A 23,608-nucleotide genomic window follows, 5' to 3' on the forward strand; every position below is an offset into this window, starting at 1 on the left:
ACAATGTGATTCCAACTTTGAGTTGGTGGATGACAATTAAATGCTATATTGCGACCAGCACTTTCCTGTGGTGCTGTTAATTAAGCTGCACGCGGTGGTTCTAACGTTTGCGTCTGCGGATGAGATCTAAGGCCCGTATAAACGGTTTTAACATTTGACCATCATTCGTTCAACAAAAGTTCAACGGGTGTTGGACAAATGTTGAACGGAGTGTGAACGGCTTCAACACCATTCAATATTTTCGAGAACAAAGGAAATGTTGTATGGATGTTGAATGAAAGTAAAACTGATTGAAAATTTGATTCAACTCGCTTTCAACATTTTTTACGCTTTCAACAATGTTGGACGACCTGTTCAAACGTCCCGAACATTTTGAACGCATATTGAACCAAAATGTTGAAACCTTTTAAACGGGCCTTTAAATATCTTGACTGTTTAATCTATTGAGCAGTACTGTGGTACTGTTAATTATGTTGCACAGTGGTGTTTGGCCACCAGGCCTTAATTTCTCTTTTCTAGAACAAACTAGTTCAACAAAAGGTCGATCTTTCTGTTTATATGTGACATGAAGGGATGGCAAACCATGAATATGCCCGAATTTGAAAAACAATGCGCAAAAACGGTAGGTTAACGAAAATGAATGATCCATTCTCGTTGGCGGTGCCATTTTTTAGAAGATAACGTCTAAATTTGTAGGGTACAGCTTGTCATGATTTATAAGGCGAATCTCGCTTCCACTTGGGCGATCAGGCCCTTTGGTGGGGAGCAGGGTTGGCGTAGTGGTGGGATCACTTTCGTCCCACCAATGTGACCCGGGTTCGATTCTCAGACTCGGCGTTATATGTGGGTTAAGTTTGTTGCTGGTTCTCGTCCTTGCTCCGAGAGGTTTTTCTTCCGGGTACTCCGGCTTTCCCCTCTCCTAAAAAACCAACATTTCCAAATTCCAATTCAATCCGGAATCTGAGGGCCACAGGTTTGTCAGTCGTAACGGACTGTTAAGTGTCCCCCTCTTTAAACAATCTTAATTATTTTAATTATTTGAAGGTGAATCCAATAAAAAGAGAGGAACAGAGAAAAGACAGTTATAGACTTCAAGCTTAATTTGTTTAATAATTTGGTTATAAATAGCTATTTTAAAACAGTTAATAGATCAATTCATATTTCACGTACAAAAAATAATGACGCTTGAAAAACCAAAATTAAACCTCTCGCAATCAACACTGTCCCAATAGTTTCATATTGGAGGGCTGATAATACAATTAAATAATTATGGAATTAAATTTAAATACAATATAACTATTTTGTAGAAATAAAAATCAACATTGTCTGTTACTTTTTGCCTTATGACTTGTACCCTTTGAAGATTTAATGATAACTCGGTACAACCTTCATTCCAGTGCGAGATGAAAAATTTTATATTGTGCAACCTCGTTCCTGGGAAGAGGAGAGACCCTGGGAACGAGGTTGTATATTGTGAGTACATGGATTGTATTAATTATAGAATGGCTGTATCTCTTTCATTCTGGAAGGAAATGCGTTTAAAAACTACTTCGGAATGATTACCTATATTTAACACAGCTGCACCGAACTTGTATCAACATGGGGCTGTTTGTGGACCAGCATCATGTGACCTGCTTAACTGCTGGCACAAGAACTGTGACAAACTAGTACTGGTATGAATATTGCACAACTTTTATGTAAACATTTTTTGGTTTATAGAGCGGTTTTCAATTGAGTGTCGTAAAACCAAAACCAAACTAATTACTCTGGCCCAATCGCAACAGATGTAAACAACACAACGAGCCAATCAGAATTCGAAGCAAATACATGTAACTGGCGCCAAGCGCGGGAAAACGCGTGCGGCAAAAACACGATTGGTTTTGGTTTGGATTCTCATTGGTTGAGAAAGTGGCGCGAGTTTTATTAACCAATCACAGAGCGTAGTAATGCAAAACCAAAGCAAACGCGAAATTACTTTCGACACTCAATTGAAAACCGCTCTATGACTGTTGTAAAACTCAGACCAAAGATATAATATTTAAACAATCACAACAAACTTAAACAATGAAATAAACCAATCAGAACCAGTGGCAGGCGTTGGAGGACATGCAACTGCCCGGGAAAATGTGCAACTACTGTCCAGTGCGGGAAAACCCGATCGGTTTTGGTTTTACTCCTAACTGGATAAGTGTGACAAAAAAACCCGCCTGAAATCAACTAGTTGATTAGGACATACTAGAGAAGCTCTACTTCTTTTTATAAGCGCAAGCTTTTGTCAACCTTCAGCATACAGGAAGAAAATCAACTACATTGCAGTTTCTATAGTTTTGGTTAAATCTAATAATTTCTCCTCAACATACATTGTTATTTGTAATGAACCTAGTTCCTGCCAAATTCGAAGAAAGATATATGTCTCCAAATCAGCTACCGTAATTGGTTTAGACGTCTCATCATCTTTAAATACAGCAGGGGAGAATACCACGTCCCCTCCCCCCTGCAAACTGAAAAAGCCCCAAATACCCACGTACATTTTGACAATGTTATTAAGTAAAACCTGAATAGCCAGTTAAGTAACAATGCACTTAGGCCATTAAACCTTTTGTTGCCTCTTTTGTCCGTGGATGAAATCCTAAGTCTGGCAATTCAGATAAAATAAGCTACAGTACTGAGCATCACTTTCCGGTAGTATTGTTTGTTTTTCGACATTCTGTAAAAAAGAAATTTGGGATTTCCTCCCAACTGTTTACTTGGACAATCTAACATTTAAAGTGAAGTTGAACTGTTCCTTTATCACTGCTCCCCAAAAGAAACTTCATGCCACCCACCACCTACAGGAAAAAAAATCTTTCCAGTCATCAACAGCGAGTCTTGAGAGAGGACTTGGAAGAAGCGTACAGTTATATATTAGCTCTATAATCAGTAGTATGGTTTATATCTCTAGAAAAATCAGTTTATACTGTATTGATAGAACTTTGTTCGAGCTCAGAAAACATATTATGCCAGTTTTCTTTTTCATTCTTTCTGATCAAAATCACTGAAATTTCTCCCATCACTTTGGTCTCCTGCAATGCAGGCTTGTGTTTTCTTACCTTACTAAAAATCATTTTGTTGGTCCCCGATTACATTGTAATAAAGGCTTTCAGTGATGTCATATGGCCCCTCTGAAGCAACCACGATTAAATCCCTGGGATTAAATCGCTATCAACGAGCACTACTGGAAATAAACATTTCTGATTTAAATTCGAAAACTCTCTTTCTTTCCATCGATGTGCCTTAGCCTCAAATACACATCAGTGCCCAGGCCTTCCATGGACTGCAAATGTAGCGATCCACCAAGGTACGCAGCATATGCGCGTGATGTTGGAAGACCAAACCCCCATCCCGCCATGGGACCACCGCTGGGTGAATTGTTTGCATGCCCTTTGCATAAGTCAGAGAAGATATTGTCATTGTCTGAGGGTCTGATAGTACTTCGATCCCCCATGGTGGTGAATGAATACTTGAAAATGTCCTGCAGCTTTGACTCAGGGATACCACCTCCACGATCAGAAATTCTGAGAATAAAGATACATGGAGCAAGGTAGTTAGGTGAACTCTAGCTTGCTGAGACCACGAGCCAGTACATAAAACAAAGTATAACTTAGGCTGTGGCTTAACTGACACAACCAGTGGGCCTCTAAATCTGTTTACAAGTGGTTTATTTTAAGTAGGTAAATGGTTTTCTAGTCTTGGATGCAAGCCTTCTTGTTACCGTGGACAGTAGACAATGTTTAGATATGATTGTTGGCAAAATTGAAAATGGCTTACAACATGGTTTTATTAAACACCGTCTTAACTTTCTTTTATTAACTGACCCTTGGTGAACTAGGCTAGGGTCACTTTGCTTCACTTAAAGGGGAACTCCGGGGTAAAAATGACCTATTTTCCTTTGTTTGGCCTTTGATCGATGTTTCATTTTTTAACAAGATCTTTACCTGGCGGTTTATTTCAACGTAGATATTTAACTTTATATACACGTAAAAAATGCAAATAGATTTCCGCCATCTTGGAAAATTTTGAGCCGCGACTAACTGGTCAGCAGTAAGTTGTGACGTATCATCGTCAAAGAGATTTCGCGGGACTTTCACAAATCCTTCACAAACACTGCTTCCACAGTTCTATAAAATAGGTTGTATTCAAATTTTAAAACGAGTGTTGTGGGGTGTTAATTGATTTGCTTGCTTTTAACTGTGTATGGTTAGCTAAAAATGGTGAGCTGTTGTGTTCCCGATTGTAACAATCATTCAGAGAAGACAAAGAGGAGAGGGAACACCGTAAGTTATCATGTAATTCCCCAAGACTATCGGACGAAGGCATGGCTGGAGAGGATAAGACGCTCAGATATGCCTCCACTAGAAAACAGTTATGTTTGCAGTGAGCATTTCCTCCCAAGCTGTTTCGAGCTGGATCTCCGAGCACAATTAACTGGCGAGAAAGGCAAACGGCAATTGAGAGACGACGCTATACCGTCCGTGTTCAAATACAGCCATGATCACGAGGCGAAGAAACCGCGACTATCAAGCGAACTTCGCCTCGAACGGCAAAGACATCAAGAAGTTAGTAGGCGATTAATTACTTACTTGTACTTGTATTTAACGCAGAATTTTGGTAAATTAATGAGAGACCGACCTTGGGAATCAACCGAAGTTGTAATTATTAATTTTATTATCGGAGTTCACCAAGCAGTAACAACACTTCTGATTTTTCACTGTGTTGATTTTCATATTAAAGTTTAAATAAAGAATGCTCTTGCTCTTTTTTATATTTGTTTGGTAAAAGGATCTTCTTATTCATAAGGAGTAATTTTTATTTTTACCCCAAACAACGTTAGTCGAGTCAGCGAGTGTGTAATTATCTTGGAGTATTGCGTTACCTTTGCATTCTTGGTTAGCCTTGCGGTGTCATTTCACAGTGTAATCGACAGTCCCAATGAAATTAAAAGAAGCATGTTGTTTTGTCTGAGCTGTTTGGACTCTAAGCTGTAGGTCAAGTGAAAATTAGTCTATCTTCCTAGTAGACATATAAAATATACTCTAAACTTGAAAGGAAACTTCTGTCATTTCAATTTTCCTACTAGGCTGTTGCAGAGCTACTTGCTGCTGAAAATGAGGACAACCCATTTTCAGAAGAACCAATAAACCATGCCCCCTTGAGTGATGACAATATTTGTATGAAGCCCACTCTTTCAAGGATAGAGGTGCATGATATTGGTACTCAATGCTGTTTTGAACCTGTTACACAAAGAAGTGTAGCAATCCAGACGGATACTTGCAACACATCAGTGAATGCAGTTGGTTGGGAGAATGGTAAGGTCGGTGGTCCCCCCCTTACAAGAGGACCGCTGGATACTCCCCACCATGTGGATACATGTGCCGCAGAATGGAAAGTTGTCCATGATCACAACTATGCCATGAACGTGCCCAAAAATGTAATTTTTCCTACCTATGACCATGACAGCTTCAACATACCCATACCTCCCCAGCATGGTGTAAATGCTATCTCATCTGAGGACACTGCAGATGCTTTTGTGAATGGTAATGAGAGTGATGCAGATGATGGTGATGATAATGACGATGAAGACATGGACCCCAACTGGCAATTGCCTGATGATGACAAGATTTTATCAGATGATGACATTGTGCCACCTGAAGATGAATTATAAGAGAGCTCTCCTGACAAAGAAAAAAAATTACTCGTTTTTGGGTCATGCCTAAATAAATTACTTAAAAGATGTCCACGGTGTGGTGCAGTTGTCATCCATCAGAAGAGGAAAACAACTGGAAGCATGCTGTCAGTTGAGCTAACTTGCCACAATGGCCATAAAGAGCTGTGGGAATCCCAGCCGGTTGTTAAGAGGAAACCCCTGGGAAACTTATTAGTGGCAGCAGCTATACTTTTTACAGGAAACACCTTCTCAAGTATCAGTCGCCTTGCCTCATGCCTCAACCTTCAATTTTTTAGTGAAAGTGTTTTTTATGAAACACAACTTAAATATTTGTTCCCAGTTGTTAATGAGGCATGGGAGGCTGAAAGCAGCATTCAAATCAATAAGCTTACATCCAAGGAAGTTGTTAATCTTGACGGGGATGGGAGATGTGATAGCCCTGGACATTGCGCCAAATATGGCACATACACTTTAATGGATGAAGACACAGGAAATGTGGTGGCTTTCAATGTTGTTCAAGTCAGTGAAGTGTCATCATCTAATGCTATGGAGAAAGAGGGCTTTACCAGGTGCATAGAGATGTTGGAAGCTAAAGGAGTTAACATTGGCAGGGTTGCAACAGACCGCCACGTCTCCATCAGCAGCTGTATCACCAAGGATTACCCACATATCAACCATCAATATGATGTTTGGCATCTCTCCAAGTGGGTGGTAAAAAAGCTTACGAATAAAGCCAAACAAAAAGGTTGTGAGGAGTTGGCCCCATGGATACAGTCCATCTCCAATCACCTGTGGTGGTCTGCTGCAACCTGCAATGGTAGTGTCCAGCTTTTGCGAGAAAAGTGGAAATCAGTTTTGTATCATGTGAGTAACAAGCATAAGTGGTCTGGAAACACCCTTTTCCATCAGTGCTCCCACAGACGCATTCCTTCCTCTGAAGCTAAGCAAATCTGTTGGCTCAAGCCTGGCACACCTGCTCACTTAGCTTTAGAGGAAGTGGTTTTGAATGCCAAACTTCTAAAGGATCTGGCAAAGCTTACTGACTTTTGTCACACTGGCAAAATTGAGGTGTATCACTCGATGATGCTTAAATACTGTTCAAAACGGGAGCATTTCTCGTACAAGGGTATGGTTGCTAGAACCCAGCTTGCTGCTCTTGACAATAATGCCAATACTGGCCGCAGCCAAGCCATTATTCAGGAGGGTGAACATGCAGGTGAAGCACGATACAAACTCTGCTTCCCTAAAGCAAACAAGCGGTGGGTGGTCAAGCCTATCAATGAGAAGAAGTCATATGACTATTTATCTGGTTTGGTCTCAAAAGTTGTCCAGCGTGTTGAACAAGGAAATGTAGTTGCCCAGCCTATGGCTGTAGAATTACCACGAAACATTGCCTTACAACCAGCACCAACAAAAGCAGATGCAATCAGACAACACCGTTCACGATTTAATTAACCCTTTCCCTCCCAGGAGTGATTGATATCACAGTTCATCTTACATTATCAATACATTGTCATTGACAGGTGATGAGAATAAAGAAAATTATCAACTAGGTGATATTGTTTGATATAACACCAAATTCTGCAACTATCATTTAAAAGAAATGTATATGTTTGGCGAACAGTCAGGAAAATACATTATCAGAAAGTGGGAGTGAAAGGGTTAATTATTTATGCATAAAGAAAAAACAGAGAAATTCACAATGTTTACTTTTTCTTTTAAATCTATCACACAAAGAAGTCTTGACAGTTCCACTTAGCTTTTCTAGAAAATAGAGCTACTAAAACAATAATCCCTTTCAGTGTAAAATATTTACAGGTAGCTATAGATCAACACCACAAATGAACTGTATATTTTTGTTCGGGGCCAATGTAATTTGTGGATTCCAAGTTGAAATGTGACCTCATGTTGAAATTTGGTGGTCAGTTACCTGAGGTCATTCTCTAATATAATCAACAACTTATGAATTTTATAAGTTCCATTTCTTATTAGTAAACAAATTAAAGCACATGTATATAATGTGCAAAATGCCATCCATGGTAATCAATATGGAATTAAATCGGTGTCATAGAAGTGAAAGGTATAAAACCTCTAATAACAATTATTGAGACAGTCTTGACCAGTGATGTGCACAGCTAGCAAAGTAAAATCCATCAGAAAACCCCATTTAGAGAGATTATTCATCTGCATAGTGAAATCCTTCAAAAACAAAGTCGTCCTCTAGTCCAGTTGGAGGATAAAAATTCCGAATGCACATCACTGCACAGGATGGAAGAACTACCCTAATCTCCTTACCTAAAATTCCCCAGCACCATCGAGTCAATTGTCTATAAGCTATATGTCTAAAAAGTTTATCTTCTCGCCCGTCATATGGATGTTTATACTGTTGCTTGTACTGATACCAAGCTGTCTGCAGGACCCATCTATTTATGCAGACTGGGTGAAACCCGGGATGTTGGGTGATGCAAGAGGGTTTTTCTTCGCATTCACCACTTGTCACAGCCTCGATAAGTTTATTGTTGACAGGTTCAATTTCTTGACAACACACGCACGACTCCACTCTTCCCATGATTTGGCAATTCTCACAAGTACACCTAAATAATGAAACCAAACTTCAAATTTTCCAAAATCGGAAGACGAATAGGGTGCTTAAAAACCCACTTGTTGAAATGTACAGACGAGAACCTGGGCGGCGAAGCATTGGTGACCATTTATAATTTCACCAGCATTCTACCAAATCGTACAGTAAATTGGTTACATTTCAAAGCATGGTAAGAACATAGCCTTGCTGTCAAGTTTTATCTTTTCTTATGTTTTGATTTGCTTTAAGCCAAAGAAAGCGAGGCACTAACCAACAGTGTATGGATTGCACTATTTTATAACTCTCAAAAGGATTAGCGTCAGGAAATACCTGAGACCATGATAATTGCAGTACACTAAATAATTAAAACTTAGTTCCCGTAGCTACCCGGCAAGAAAGCAAGGAGAAATACACAAATGCAAAAGACACAGATAAGATCATTTTATTTAGATAAAGGTCAGTGGAACTATCACTGAAGATACATCGAAAGTTTACATGACCAATACATACCAGTCTAAATTTTGCAATCGAGGATTTGTAGCTTCGTCGTCGCTTTCGTCGCTCGCCAGATCCTCTGGATTGCTGTCTGCTTCACCCGAATCTCTCCTTGGCTCAAACTGATACGGCTGGATAGTGAACCTTTGGATGTCTCGCTCCTCGTCGAAATTATCCGAATCGGACCCAGATTTCGCCATCAAAGCACAGTAATTTACTAACTGACACAACATCGACAAACCTGAAAAGCCCTCTAAATGTTATACACAACTGGAAGACGCGCAAAGATCGGATTACGTTTGACGTTCTGACGTCACCAAACGATGCGCTGACCACTATCTGAGCAGACGATCCAATTCCAAGATGGCGGAAATCTATTTGCATTTTTTACGTGTATATAAAGTTAAATATCTACGTTGAAATAAACCGCCAGGTAAAGATCTTGTTAAAAAATGAAACATCGATCAAAGGCCAAACAAAGGAAAATAGGTCATTTTTACCCCGGAGTTCCCCTTTAACAGTGAAGATCAGTCCTACATAATGCTACATTCAGCATTACTCTTAATTTCAGAGACATGTTTCGACCGTTAAACAGCCATCATCAGATGCAAAATAAGTTACAAGCTAAATTTGCTATCCAACTATCAAGACCATTGGGATGATCTTTTGTTGTCACACTATGTTGCCCCATTTTGAGCAGGTAGATTGCCAAAAATGTAGGAAAACTGATGGAGAAAACTTCTGAATTTCAAAAATCGTTGCTGAGTGTACGAACCCACTCACACCAATCCCCAACTACACATTAGAAAGCTTGGAGGATAGGTAGCCTCCACGTGAGGAGGAGTGCGTGACGTGGGAAGGAGTGCATGACGTGGGAAGGAGTGCGTGATGTGGGGAGGAGTGAGGGACGTGACGATTCAAAGAACATCTGCTATGAGGCTAGAGGATAGGGTTACAGTGAATATTTTTTGTGGATCAGGGATAATTCAGCCTTCTTTACAATCTGATGTCAGGAGTTTAATTTAAACAAAGAATAGAAACATGGTGCTGAAGACAAATATGCGTAAAAGTTTAACACTTACCTAACAAAGAACTCTGTGTCATTACTGCACAATGTGACAACGATATTTGGTACTTCCAAAGGCCTGTCCAAGTGTTGTTCCACACTGGCTCTGGAAAATACAAATTTAATGTACATGCATGATTATCATTATTAATTTACGGTGAACACTCATGTACATGGGTGCTTTCCATTTGTCAAAACTGGTCAGCAAACCAGACAGTTCCCTTTAGGGAAAATGAAAATTTGAAGGCCTGGTTGTATACTTCAAAATAGTGTGTACCATTTATAGAGCGTACAAGTTTAAAAATTTCGTGGAACAATGCCTTCAAAATGACCCAACGATTCCATGAGCAGACTCACAAGTCTAGCTGACCAATTCTGACAAATGGGAAGTGTCCTATGCTACATGGAATGGCAACCTCAATTTCACTTTTATAAGGTGTATAGACCTGATGTAGCAAGTCTAGACGAACTGAGTGAAATGAAATATTATAAGTGTAGTATCATGAGGGCTGTGAAAGGCGAATCCCTGAATAAAATCCTCCTCAACATTAACCATTTTACTCCCATTATCTGAGTGTTAATTCTCCTAACTGACTGCCATATGTTTCTTTTAAAGTAAGTTCACAGAATTTGGTGTTACACCATTAACCAATATCACCTAGGATTTCTTTATTTCCTCATCACCTGTCTGGTTGACAATGTATTGATAATGTAAGGGGAAATTACATATTGATAACTCCTGGCAGTGAAAGGGTTAATAAGGGAGGGGTTCACGGTTCTGCACATGTCCATGAATCAAAATACTTTTTGGCCTTTGCTCGCTATGACCCAAGCCTGTTTAATTTAATTTGTTGTTTATGAACCATTCGCAAGGGAATAGGTAACTCGGGTGGTAATTTTTTCATATGATTGCGTTATTTTGCATGCAAATAACTGTAAACACACCAATGCTAAATTCAATATCGACAATATGAGTGCAGTCCACTAGCAATTTCTGTGAATTTTGGTCATCAGTCATTTTGCTTGGACTAATTATAGAATGTAACTACTGAAATATATGTGAGTGGGATTTTTAAGGCCATAAAGTTGATAAGAAAGACAAAAAAGCATTTAGATTCATGCACATGCCCTGAAACGTGAACCACTCCCTTTAAGTCATAGTAAGTAAATAAGGATATTGAAAATAAAGAGAAATCTTTGATGAGATTTGTGCTCACTTGGTAGGCCTGTGAGTGTCACAAAAACTCTTTGCAATCTTAAGATCTAATTTCATTGGACCTTTCACAAAACATCTTCTTGGCTGAGGGAATGATCACTGTCTGCCTCACTCTCTTTGATTGACGACATTGTGGAAGAATTGGAAAATTTGATCGACAAGGCCCAGACACTCACAGTATCTTCTCCATTTGTAAACAGCATGAGAATGGCATTCCTTAAACTACATCACATGACGTCACATTCTGAACCTTCTGGCCTTCTTAATCCGCAGCGACGGTGGGCCGCAAAAGTATAGAGTTTTAAAAAATTGCCAAAAAATCATGTTTCAAGCAAATCGAAAAAATTTTGTGCAGAAAGTCTTTGGGTGATCTGTAGATAATAATGGGAAAAAGGTGGCAAAAATAGGTTATGTGCACTCTAAGGGTAGGGTCACTGTTCATTGCTTTCTAGGGCTGGCTCCTGGATGTGTGAAGTGATGACTGTAAGCTTGAACAAAGAACCTTACACGAACAAAAGAGAGCAATAAAATTTGAGTTTAACTTATCACAGAAGAGAATACTTTAAGAGAAAGTCTCTTAAATGTTGAAGCTTCAATTTTTACTTACAATACTTACCTCATGGCATTTTTCAAAACTTCTTGAAGAATGTACTCTAGTGGTGCAGGGATGTATGGAAAAACAGCTTGTGTGTGGCCATTGATAATAAGACCTGGAGCTATTCCATATGTGTGTTCACAGACCTGCCTGCAGGATGAATTTATGTTATATTTCGAAGAGCGCAGCGATTCAGTATCTTGCTTTTATGACATACTAAGATTTTATGTGTAGGCTTATCAGTCAGTAAATTGCTTCATGGCACAAGTAACAGCTGAATAAGGGTTGACCTAAATCATGCTGGCATAATTTCAAGAATAATTCTACAGCTGGAGCATCAGGCATTATGCCAGACAAACAGTGACATTTTAGTGTTATTTTACAGCAGAGAAGACATTGAATTGTAATAAATTATGGTAATTTTACTCATTTTGCCAGCAGAATATTGTAAAAAACAAACTGAATCAAGCTGAATATAGAGCTGTGGCCCTTTTCCAGAACATTATTTTACAAAGTCGAATTGAACATACTATTTTGTGCATGAACAAACTACATGTAACAATGGACTGCCAGAACAATAATTATTAGGGTGTGTGGGTGGTTTGAGAGAGAAATGCATTTAATTTTTGGTCAGGCATTTTAATTTAAGGCATACTCTGTTTTGATTGTGATGCCAAAAAGTACCCAAGTTTTCGAGCATGCTTCAGAGTTCTGATCCTACATCTGAACTTTGTCATCTAGTGATCAGCTGGGAGACTGCTAGCCTAGGTAGTCCCAAAGTCATGTCGTAACTTACTCCAATCAACCATTTTACTTAATAAGTGACATTGCTTACCGTAATCTACATAAAACTGAAATGAATGACCTTTTTGATAAGCGTTTAGCAATGACCAATGAGAATGTTCACTGTAGTAGCACAAAAGAAAGAATTTCTTTTCATTTGGACATTGAAATGACATGTTCATGAAGGTACATGTAGTTAACTTTCAAGTCATGTAAAGTGAGTACCAGAGCTGTCACTGAAGCCGTAGTTAAATTCTGTTGACTCTAGATACTGATTTGGACCAATTTGTTACAATTATTTTAGTTAAAGGGTAAGTATCAGGCAAATTTGATATCATTTCAAAAACCCCAAATGTTCGTCTTTCAACAGAAACAAAACTACTAATAATTATGGTCTAGTTTTGTTATAAATTACTACCCCAGTGCAATAAAACTGTTGATAAGTGCCTCTGGCCAGAGACAGAGTAGGTCGGTATGGATTGAAACTTGAAAAATGTTAGGCTAACGTTTTTCAAGTTCTTGCATTTTTGTTTCCAAAATGTGCCAGAACAGATCTCGAGTTGTTTCTTTCAAGAATTGAGTTTCTTTCCTCTCGTTGTTCTAGAATTATTTTGAAGCTAACTGAAGGTTTTATTTCACTATTTTTAACGAAAGAGGTAAAAAAACTCCATGATACTTCCCCTTTAAGTTAATTCTTCTGGATAGGGTGTGAAATGTTTGTTAGTTGAGAAGGAATTCAACACTGTACGTGTTATAAGGAAGAGACTTGAGTCAGGAAACATTACCACAAGAACTTACCTTGCAAAATCCCCAGATCTTTCAACAATTTGTCTTAAGTTAAGATGGGTGCAAATAATACCAATGTAATTTGGCTGAAATGAAAAATCAAAAATTTTAATTTAAGAGGTCAAAAACTGGGAACAATCCGACAAATGAGAGGCTACTACAATGGGTGCTTTACCTTGTCAATGCTAAGTGCAAGGTGGTGTTCTGCTAACATACGGATTCCCAGCCGTGACGTCAAGGTACGATTGAGAAATGCATCTACTGTCTCATACTGCAAATAAAGCAGTTAGAGGTAAATTCACAAAATTAATATTTATGACAAGCTGACTCAGGATTCAAATGCCAGCTGTTCAGAAATAGTGTGCTATGACTATCTGTGATTCAATAAGGAAGGTCCTGGAGGACACCCTTAAGTGCTCAGCACATGTACATGTAAGAAATAGTTCTGAAAGTCCTGACATAATGGGAGATCAAATCTGTAACTATTACACTTGTAACTTACTGGTACATTTCGCTGACATTCGTAGAATCCCTCAGCTAAGTGAGTAACAACACTTTGATGGTCATCCAGGAGTTGTCTGATCATGCGATTGTATCTCTCCTCTAGTTCAAGAGTTTCTACCTACAAAGTTATGGAAATGGTGAAAAAATGGAAAATAGATGGGCACTGCTCATTAATTGTTTCATTTAGACTGACTAATTAAATCTCTCCAGAGGCAGGTACCATGTTAAGCGTAAAATTAATGGGTCCCATCTTCTAACTCAATCCACCCTACCGCTAAATAAACAAACCCTACCAGAAAAGATGGTAACTAGTACATTAAATGACTATTCTTAGCATACATGTATATGAAATCCCTAAAAACGCTCATAAAAAGCAAAGAAAAGTTCTTAAGAGCCACTGTCTGTAAATATCGAGAATCCGGCGTCAGTCGTGAAATTTTCAATTTCTTCATATTTTGCCCAAATAACCTCTATAGTGAGTTATTTTCGAAAATACGTGAAGTGTACTTTCTGGAATTTCGACCTTTCACGAAGCGAACAAGAAGCATCCCGATTCCAAGCAGAACCGCACATTGTAAAATCTACCGATGGAAACCTGTTTCGAAATCCTGGATGCATCAAAACAGTCTTATACTCAAAGCTACAATCCCTTTTGATTGAAAATATTATTATGTAACACTTGTGGAAAACAGGAGACGTGTAGTTCAAGCCGTGAAATATGTAATTCAACGCCGCGCCGAGCAGATATCTACAGTACCACGCACGTGTACAAGACGCAAGATTGCTATTTCGTTCCGCTATTATTTTACCGTTAAAACTAAAAAGAAGATCCTCAATATCATGCATGTTGTCGTCTTCCTTCGTTCATTCTTATCTCGAGATTTTTAAGCTCTGAAGGGAACACGCCACACGCCAAAAAACAAAACAAAACAAAACAAACAAACAGGACGATCAAATTCCAAGACAAATGCAAATAGCCACAAATTCAGTCCCGATTTAGTATTCAGTTGATCAAGACAACCACACATTTGTTTTATATTCCAGTGACAAGGCATAATGTACATCAAATGATTAAGTGGACAAAGTAAAAACAAACTATCGGCAATGCCAAAGTACCATGGGAAAGCAACTGTTAACAAGGTAAACAAAAGAATGTCAACCTCACCGGTCTTTTTGCAATCCTTGAGAAAATGTAGTGAATTCCTAGCTTCTATAGTTATGTATGCCAAACTTGCTTCTATAGGTATATTTGGCAGCCGGTAGACTTGTTTCCTCCAAAGGATGTGATAAAATTCAGTACGCTGCGGGAGTATTGCAATAATCTTCCGTCAGGTACAAAAGTTACTTTTATAATTGGTCAATCACGCCATATGGTCCAGATTTCTTCCTCAACAAAACGTTCCAGAACGTCGTTTGTGGCCGGATTTTGAAGTAGTTTTGTTGGCCTGTCTCAATAACGTTTTTTCTCTGGGAAGCCTGCTAACGGTCACTGTTATGGCCTTGTCGGGAGCCGTGTGTATGTATGTATGCATACACACGTATGCGACTTTGGTTGGTGGTTTGTGCGGCTCCAGTTCAGAGAATCCAGCAACTGTTGGAATGCGTGACAGTCTATCGCGCGTCCAAGGGCATCTCGCATTTTGCCAAGAAAGGACAGTTAGCGACGATTGTGGAGTGGACAGTGAATCAAAATTGCTGCTTTCCCAAGCAGGTAAGGTGTCAAATAATTATAAACTTCACAGTACACATTGTCACGCTCAAATCAGTGGAGCCGCGCGCGTTGCACGTTACGCGTTGGGAGGGGGTAGGGGGGTGGGCAATGAAACTGGGAGGTGGAAAGAAAAATCACAGGAAATTGTTCAACAAGGCTGCGGCTAAGGCCTTGTTTTTTTTGGCTCCTGTGTTTAAAAGCAAATGGTTCTTTTTGGACCTAAAAATTAAAATAAAATTATTTCCAAGACAAAAGTTTAAAAAATCCAATTGCTTAAAAAAATCGTCCAGCATCAACATCCTTTCCTCCACTGTGCACGCGCCCGAAAAGAAAAAGGTAAGAGGAGAGAGCCGTCGGTCCCTTGGAAGATTAGAACTTCTAGCTAGCAGGATTCCAGCTTGATTATAGCTCTCAGAGTTAGAGCCCCTGCTCTGAAATGAAAATGATGATGATGATGATGATAATGATGATGATGAGGAGGAGGAGGAGGATGATGATAATGATGATGATGATGATGATGATTTAAATATGAGCGAGCACGATACACTCCTTTTTTTTAGTTTGTAACTTTAAATTTAAAGTGAAGTAATTTATTTAATGTCAAAATCACAGGGTTTACTTGCGCAATCTCCCGAGCCAGAGGCGCATGATAAAGTGCTTCCCTATAATTATTACTAGATTGGAATTCAATTTGATTTTTGAGGAGAGGGGAAAATCGGAGTACTCGGAGAGAAATCTCTCCAAGCAAGGACGAGAACCAACCATTAACTAAGCCTTCTTATGACACTGAGAACTAGAATCGAACCCGGGCCATATTCAAACCAAATTTCCGGAATAACTACCTACATGATAATGACGACGAGGTGTGCTCCTTTTTCATCTTTTTTCATGTTCAGCCAAGCCTGACGTTTCGGCTCGTTCGATGGGTGCCCGATGGCTATGCCATGCTGATGAGCCCAAAACAGTTGTCTACACAGGACTACACACTCAGAGCAAGAGGGGGAGTCGTAATCTTCCAAGGGACCGACCGTTTTCTTTTCTTACCATTTTTGTTTGTTTGTTTGTTTGTTTTTTGCGGAGGGTAAGGGCCGGGCCTGATGCTGATGCTTCTGAGCAACTGAATTCTTTTTTCAACTTTAGTTTTGGGAATAAGTTTTATTTTTTAGGTCCTGAAAGAACCATTTGCATTTAAACACAGGAACCAAAGAGAACAAGGCCTTAGCTGGAGCCTTGTTGAAATTTTTCCTTTGACTCAATGTGCGCGAGTTTTTCCACCTTCTAGTTTCAATGCCCACCCATACCCCCACTCCCCCCAACTCCCAATGGGCGCCTCCACTGATCTGAGCCCTAAAAACCGTGACAATGTGTAGTCTGAACCTTCAATTATTTGACATCTTACCTGCTCGGGAAAGCAGCAATTTTGATTCACTGTCCTCTCCACAATCGTTGCTAACTGTCCGCGAGATACCCTTGGAAATCCTTTATACATCGCGCGATAGACTGTCACGCATTCCACAGTTGCTGGAGCCGCACAGGCACCAAGTCGAATATTTACTCACCGTTCCCGACAAGGCCATAACAATGCCTGTTTGCAAGCTTCCCAGAGGACAAAAGTTATTGGGACAGGCCAACAAAACTACTTCAAAATCCGGCCACAAACGACGTTCTGAAACGTTTTGTAGAGGGAGAAATCTGGTACTTTGACATTGCTGAAAGTTTGTTTTTACTTTGTTTACGAAATCATTTGATGTACATTGTGCCTTGTCACTGGAATATAAAATAAATGTGCGTTAATCAACTGAATACTAAATCGGGCCTGGATTTGTAGCTACCGCGTTTGCATTTGAATTTGATCGCCCTGTTTGTTTGTTTTGTTTTGTTTTTTGTTTGTTTGTTTTTTTTTTTTTTGGCATGCGGCGTGTTCCCTTCAGAGCTTAAAAATCTCGAGATAAGAATGAACGAAGGAAGACGACAACATGCATGATATTGAGGATCTTCTTTTTAGTTTTAACGGTAAAATAATAGCGGAACGAAACAGCAATCTTGCGTCATGTACACGTGCGTGGTACTGTAGATATCTGCTCGGCACGGCGTTGAATTACTTATTTCACGGCTTGAACTACACGTCTCCTGTTTTCCACAAGTGTTAACATAATAATATTTTCAATCAAAAGGGATTGTAGCTTTGAGTACAAGACTGTTTTGATGCATCCAGGATTTCGAAACAGGTTTCCATCGGTAGATTTTACAATGTGCGGTTCTGTTCGGAATCGGGATGCTTCTTGTTCGCTTCGTGAAAGGTCGAAATTTCAGAAAGTACACTTCACGTTTCTGTCCCTCGACAGGACACTTTTGTCGGGCCGCCTTAGCAATTTTTAAACAACAAACTATAAAGAATGGGCTTTAAGACCATGCTAGTTTCAACTTCAAATTACATGTACCAGTATGCTTTTGTTGCTGTTAAAGTTAGCTAAAATTACCTTATCCGCTAAAGTGCTGTAACTAGGGTAATTGTCACAGCCAAAAACAAGCAGTTTTCAACAGCTTTCTCAAAATAATTTAGTGATTCAGGGAGATCAAGAGTTCTGTTATGAGTTAACCAAAGTACATCGATAGATGTTATTGCATTGATCTGAACGAGCGAAAAGAAAATGCATAATTTTATTGTAGTTCCGACGCCGCCGGAAGGCCAAAATGGCGTTTTTCGAACTTTCTTAGATTTTGAAAAAACTAAAGCGCTTCAGGTCCTTTGAACAGTATTTTCGAAAATAACTCACTATAGAGGTTATTTGGGCAAAATATGAAGAAATTGAAAATTTCACGACTGACGCCGGATTCTCGATATTTACAGACAGTGGCTCTTAAAAAGTTCAAACCTACATGTAGCGACTACACCATGTTGTTATTTTTGGGATTTTTAACATGTTATTTTCAGTTTGTATATTTATTTCACTGATTTATAGTGTCCCCAATTAGCGCCACAGTGCTAAATACTTCGACACTTAAATAAAGTCATTTTATTTATTTATTTATCTATTTATTTATTTATTTATTTTACTGGGACGGCAAATTTTGCAAAAAAATATGGCTTTGTATGACTGTGCTCATTGGCGGTGCTAGGTTTGCAAGGTACAATGTATTGTGGTAAAATGTACAACTCCCATCCTTTTCTGTATGGTGGATTGATCCCTAATCTCCATCCATTCATTCAGAGCTATACATTGTATTTGGGTGAAAAGGGGCTAGCATTTGAAATATCAGCTTGTTATGGTGGCCAAATTACTCTACCAATCTGGAAAACTGCCTCTGTCAGTGCTTCCCAAAATTGTGACCCTAAAACATCCTATGAACAAGAGAATAGATAGCGCTGCATGTAGCCTTTACTTGTGCCATTGGATTTTAAGTTACAGTCCTCCCAAGGTATGTTCTGTACCAAAAAAAGAAAGAAAGAAAGAAATACTTCACCCCCTCTCCCCACCCCCAATACAAATACCGGTACTATTTACAAAGACTTATAGAGCTTAAGGTACAGACTGTACCTGTGGAAATTTGGAACACCAAAAAGAATTAGAACACCGGCCATTTCTAGTAGACTTGTGGCCTGACACGGCACAAGTAATGGATAACAATAAGCCAAGGGCAGATATTCATAATTTTATGGTACTGTACAATTATTATAATTGTACAACTAGACTTTTTAATGACATTAAAATACTGCATTTGTATGCAAAATTAACCAAAGATACACTTGCCTTGGGAAATTTATTTAGCACACTGAAAGCTCTGAGGTATAACTCATACTGCAAAACAGAAAAGCACACAAACATATTCAACAAAATGATAATAAAACAAATCTTCATGCACTTACATGTACATGTACCTGGTTAAGATGCCATACTTTATATTGTGACCCAAATAAATGAGTGAAGGAAAGAAAAAACAAAGGAAGGAAGGAAGAAAGGAACGAAGTAGGGAGTGAATGAATGGATTAGTGAATTCTATATGAATGTTACTCCGTTCCTAGAGGACAAAAATATACACAAGGTATTGATAGTAATAGTAATTTAGACCACAGGTATTCCATTTTAGCCATTCATACATGTAGCTTTAATTATTATTAATGGTAAGAAAAGTAATTTTCTTTTGAGCATGTGTTAATGTTCTGGAAGCTCCTGAAGGGACTACCCTGAGCTTTATAATTAACTAAAGGTGTCTCTCTGTCTGATTTAATACTCCAGGCCATGTCAATCCATTCACGAAGAGTGGAAAAAAATAGATGTATACTTATTAACTTACACCTGTAAATTTATGGCCTCTTGCATTTTGAAAACACAACTGGGTTCATCAAACAGACATCAGTTCAAAAACTAATAAGGCAAATTTGGCACATTTACTGTCATGTAATGCTTTTCATATTTTAATGTTTTGAACAAAATAATCCTTTCCAATGATGCCCCAACACATTTATGCCTGTTTTGGCATTCAATCAGCATCTAAAGTTCTTGGACAATGACAATTTTTGTTTGATTTTACAATAACTATGTGTGAAAATAAAAGACACTGTAGTAGTCACAAATGTTAAATCCCATTAAACTGGGGCCAATTTCATCACTGTCTTGTAGTTTGTATGGTTGGCCCTTGTAATAAGTGCATGAAAAACTGAGTTTAATATTAAATTAATGTTACACATCGGTCTCTAATCCTTCAAGTCCCAATTAGTGACCAGTGCCTAATTTCTCCCTACAATATCACTACTTAATCAAACATCCTGGTCATGAGAATAAAAGGAATGATCACCAAAGATGGAATGTCTTGATACAGTTGATGTCTTGATACAGCGGACACCCTTGGGTCCAGAAAGAGTGTCCGCTTAAGAGAGGTGTCCGCTTATGGGAGGTTAAAAATGTACTGTTTTTATGTAGCTGAAAATTTGACCAAGTGTCCGCTTACAAGAGGTGTCCACCTACGGCAGGTGTCTGTCAACAGAGGGTTGACTGTACATGTATTTTAACAAAATTAATTCTCCATACTAGTACAATAAGAAACATATCAGAGATCAGTGAGTAGAAAATGCATGTTGATATAGGGGCTTTTTAAAGGGTTAATGTTTAGTGAACTCACGTTTGAACTGTTGATGAGCTTACAAGGGCTCAGTTTGTAAACATACAAGTGAAAAAGCATCACATTCATTGACATGGCCTGAATGTATATACTCATACTAATTCATAAAGTAAAGGTTACATACCACATCATGAATGACTGGATTACAGAGCACAATATGTGGGAGTTGCTGGAAGTCAACTACTCGGCGGGCTATACGAATGGGCAATTCCTTGTGCAGAAATTGGGCACTTTTCTGAAATTTAAAAAAAGATACTGCAAGTACAGTACATGAACTGAAATTGTTGAAGCATTACAAAGTTACTGGTCTAACTTTTCTTGTGCATTGTACCTATTTATAATAATTTGGTTTGTGTTCTGAACATTTTGGTTTATTATCTGAGGTTGTATGGCATCTGGTGTCACTTGACAATTTGCAGTGCAGAATTGTGCAGTTCCAGAAAAAATCCATACCCACCACATGAAAGTTCATGGAAATTGCTAGGGGGAGGTGGGTCTTAAAAGTCAAAATTGTAGAAGTAAAGTATGAAGCTAAATTGGAATTTGCTGGGGGACAGGGGTGCAAACAAAAACCTTCCATGGGGGAGTATGGATATTTTCTGTAACTGCACGCTGACAGGTGGATCTTGTGTTAGGTTACACCTCCATGAACTGTGTATTTAGGATTTCTACTGGCAATGTTTTTAAACTTTTGGGTAACAAAAGACGGCACTTGTTGTGAAACACTAAAACGTGGATCATTGAAGCCAAGTTGTAGCCAAAAGTACTACAACATGCCAGTAGCAGGAAGTTCACATTAGCTTTTTAAAGTGATGAAGAATTGGGGAAAAAAAAAAGGAAATATCGGAAACTCAGGCCTGGATTAAGTTATAAATTTTGTCTAAATAATCATATAGAGAACAGCGAGAACCAGTTCAGACACTTGATAAATGATAAATGACTTGATTGATAGCATCGCTTTCTTGGTGTGTTGTGTAAGCCAAGTTTGAAGCTCATTTTGTTGTAAAGCGAAATGTGGTATGTGAACGAGTAAAATTCAACCCTAGAAGTCAACAGGATAGTGAATCCGAGGGAAACTTTATTACGGATTTGTAAATTAGTGTGCAGCTGAATACCATGTGTTCATTCAGAACGTTAAGGGATGATTGATAGAAATTTTATCGGCTCAAGAGATTAAAACTCCCCGAACAACAGCAACTGGATCCGTAAATGACCTTAGAGAAGACAGTAACAAAGACAAGCCAGTCGAAGCAAGACCCAAAGTCCCCTATCCAATGCCAGACCATGCATGAAGCCTCACTTTGCCACCCTACCCTCAGCTTTACTGTTCATTTTTATTCACAGTGATCTCTTTAAGACTAAATTCTTCTTAATGATACCCTACTCTAGACCAAACCTTCCAAAGAAGGTTGCTGGGCAAGTGTGTTGATCTCATCTTAGAAAGGAGTGGGTGAAATCAACTTCTCTGCGGTTTCTATGTATAGAGTTTGCGCTTTCTTCAAATAATTATGAATTTTCATGTGCAGGTGGCACTGAATTGGTTTTATAACTTTGTTATCAGTTTAAATAAATATGTGCGTAGGCGTGCTAGCCCTGAGGACCAACACACCCTGTCTACCCTCTGCATCTCAAAAATAGAAATCCTGTCACACTAAATTTTTGAACATGTAACCCTTTGGGTAACAACAGATGTCCTAAGAAACTGAGAATAATAATGTGTGTAGGCGTGCTGGCCCTGAGAACCAACACACCCCAGCCTGTCTCTATGTCTCAAAAATAGAAATTCTGTCACACTAAATTTTAAAACATAAAGATCACAAGAAATAACCTTGTAGCAATTGAGAATAATTTAAAATTTCCATCTACAACATCACGAAACTATAACAAACAATTGGACTGAGCGTATAATGAAACTAAGATGAGCTTAAGCTTATGTAAATCCAGTTCCTAATAAATTTTAATTGAGGAGAAACAAATTGCCACAGTTGTATGTACTTTGCACCGGCCGACTTCACTTCCTGAAAATCGCGTGCATGTAAGCTTACACATTTCATCAAAGCAAAATTCACTTACCAGTAAATGCGTTCCATCTTTGAATCTTCCCGCCCAAAGCATTTGAAATGGTGTAAGACGAATAGAAGGCTACAAGGTAACAAAGACCGGTTTAAACACGTACAGACAGAGTGGCTTGAGACTAGCAAAACTTCCCTTCAGCTTCAAATGTCACAGCTAAGTATTTACTGTGAACAAATACTTAAGCTTGACAATTGATAAAATAAAGCGTGACTAAAACTTAAGATAAATGCGTTTGTACCGAACACTGATGTAGTGTAACAAAAAAATTAACAAACCTTGTTGGCAGCGTTGTCCAAGGACTGTTGTTTTACGTTAGACCATGCTTGTGTTTGGGAGCCAAACATTAACGTGTTAAACCTAATCTGCACGACACTGCTTGGGCAAATCATCCAACAGTTTGGGCTCCGCCATGAGTCCACGAATGTCTTTGTAAACAAACGACTCATGCCGATTTAGCGATTGTGGAAGGAGAGTTTTAAGGACAACATCAATTCACAGCAATGGCTAGCTCGTCAGACAGGTTCAACTTGAACACACAGCAAGGAACGGAAATCCTTTATGCGTGGACAAAATTAAAGTGTTAGCTATCCATTCGTCACCAAATCCTGCACGAATTGAAGCCACTCTGGTTACGTCGAAACGAAAAAAAAGACAAAGCCAGGAACTTCTTAAACTTGACCTACTTATCTTTCTACATTTTCACTGTACAATTGTGTGATCCACTATTTACATCTAGTTTTCATGCAGTTTACATGCAGGAAATAGAGGAGCGCGCTCTCGCGTTAGCCAATCAGATTGACACAAACTGAAGAGGTCGAAGTCTCCCATGTGAAAAGCACATGACATCTCGCCATTGTCTTTGCACGCGTTCACACGCGCGGGAACCACGCGCGGGTCGACACGTCTATATATGTTGGAAAATCTCGTGACCCTTACTTCCTACCTGTTAGAAGAAGGAAAAGAGAGAGAG

At 38.9% G+C, this 23,608-nt stretch overlaps 2 protein-coding genes and 1 pseudogene across 3 annotated transcripts; 1 reads left to right on the plus strand and 2 right to left on the minus strand.

The window, feature by feature from the left end:
- Positions 1 to 1,082: 1,082 nt before the first annotated feature.
- LOC146450197 (branched-chain alpha-ketoacid dehydrogenase kinase-like) lies at positions 1,083 to 23,373 on the minus strand. 2 transcript variants are annotated; one of them, XM_085100638.1, is made up of 10 exons: positions 22,914 to 23,373; positions 22,636 to 22,704; positions 20,687 to 20,797; positions 19,194 to 19,241; positions 13,729 to 13,848; positions 13,402 to 13,497; positions 13,239 to 13,312; positions 11,679 to 11,807; positions 9,863 to 9,952; positions 1,083 to 3,554 (listed from the first exon to the last, which is right to left on the minus strand). In XM_085100638.1, exons 1-10 carry the CDS (start codon positions 23,082 to 23,084, stop codon positions 3,236 to 3,238), a joined length of 1,227 nt encoding a protein of 408 aa, XP_084956764.1. In that variant the 5' UTR covers positions 23,085 to 23,373; the 3' UTR covers positions 1,083 to 3,235. The 2 variants fall into 2 exon arrangements, with proteins under 2 accessions (XP_084956764.1, XP_084956763.1); XM_085100637.1 differs by having other exon boundaries at positions 13,729 to 13,844; positions 19,190 to 19,241.
- On the plus strand, positions 4,771 to 7,185 carry LOC146450198 (uncharacterized; annotated as a pseudogene).
- Positions 7,288 to 9,292, minus strand: LOC146450199 (uncharacterized). The gene is made up of 2 exons (XM_085100640.1): positions 8,796 to 9,292; positions 7,288 to 8,298 (listed from the first exon to the last, which is right to left on the minus strand). Exons 1-2 carry the CDS (start codon positions 9,011 to 9,013, stop codon positions 7,881 to 7,883), a joined length of 636 nt encoding a protein of 211 aa, XP_084956766.1. The 5' UTR covers positions 9,014 to 9,292; the 3' UTR covers positions 7,288 to 7,880.
- Positions 23,374 to 23,608: the final 235 nt, after the last annotated feature.

The sequence above is a fragment of the Pavona decussata genome, unplaced genomic scaffold (assembly GCF_977016875.1).
Source record: "Pavona decussata unplaced genomic scaffold, jaPavDecu1.1 SCAFFOLD_482, whole genome shotgun sequence".
In the NCBI taxonomy this organism is placed as follows: Eukaryota; Metazoa; Cnidaria; class Anthozoa; order Scleractinia; family Agariciidae; genus Pavona; species Pavona decussata.

Coding starts and splice junctions, on each gene's coding strand:
- LOC146450199 (XM_085100640.1), bottom strand. CDS start 9,013: ATGTTGTGTCAGTTAGTAAATTACTGTGCTTTGATGGCGAAATCTGGG. Junction 8,299..8,795: donor CGATTGCAAAATTTAGACTG/GTATGTATTGGT, acceptor TTCATTATTTAG/GTGTACTTGTGAGAATTGCC.
- LOC146450197 (XM_085100638.1), bottom strand. CDS start 23,084: ATGAGTCGTTTGTTTACAAAGACATTCGTGGACTCATGGCGGAGCCCA. Junction 22,705..22,913: donor TGGACAACGCTGCCAACAAG/GTTTGTTAATTT, acceptor GTTACCTTGTAG/CCTTCTATTCGTCTTACACC. Junction 13,498..13,728: donor AATGTCAGCGAAATGTACCA/GTAAGTTACAAG, acceptor CTTTATTTGCAG/TATGAGACAGTAGATGCATT.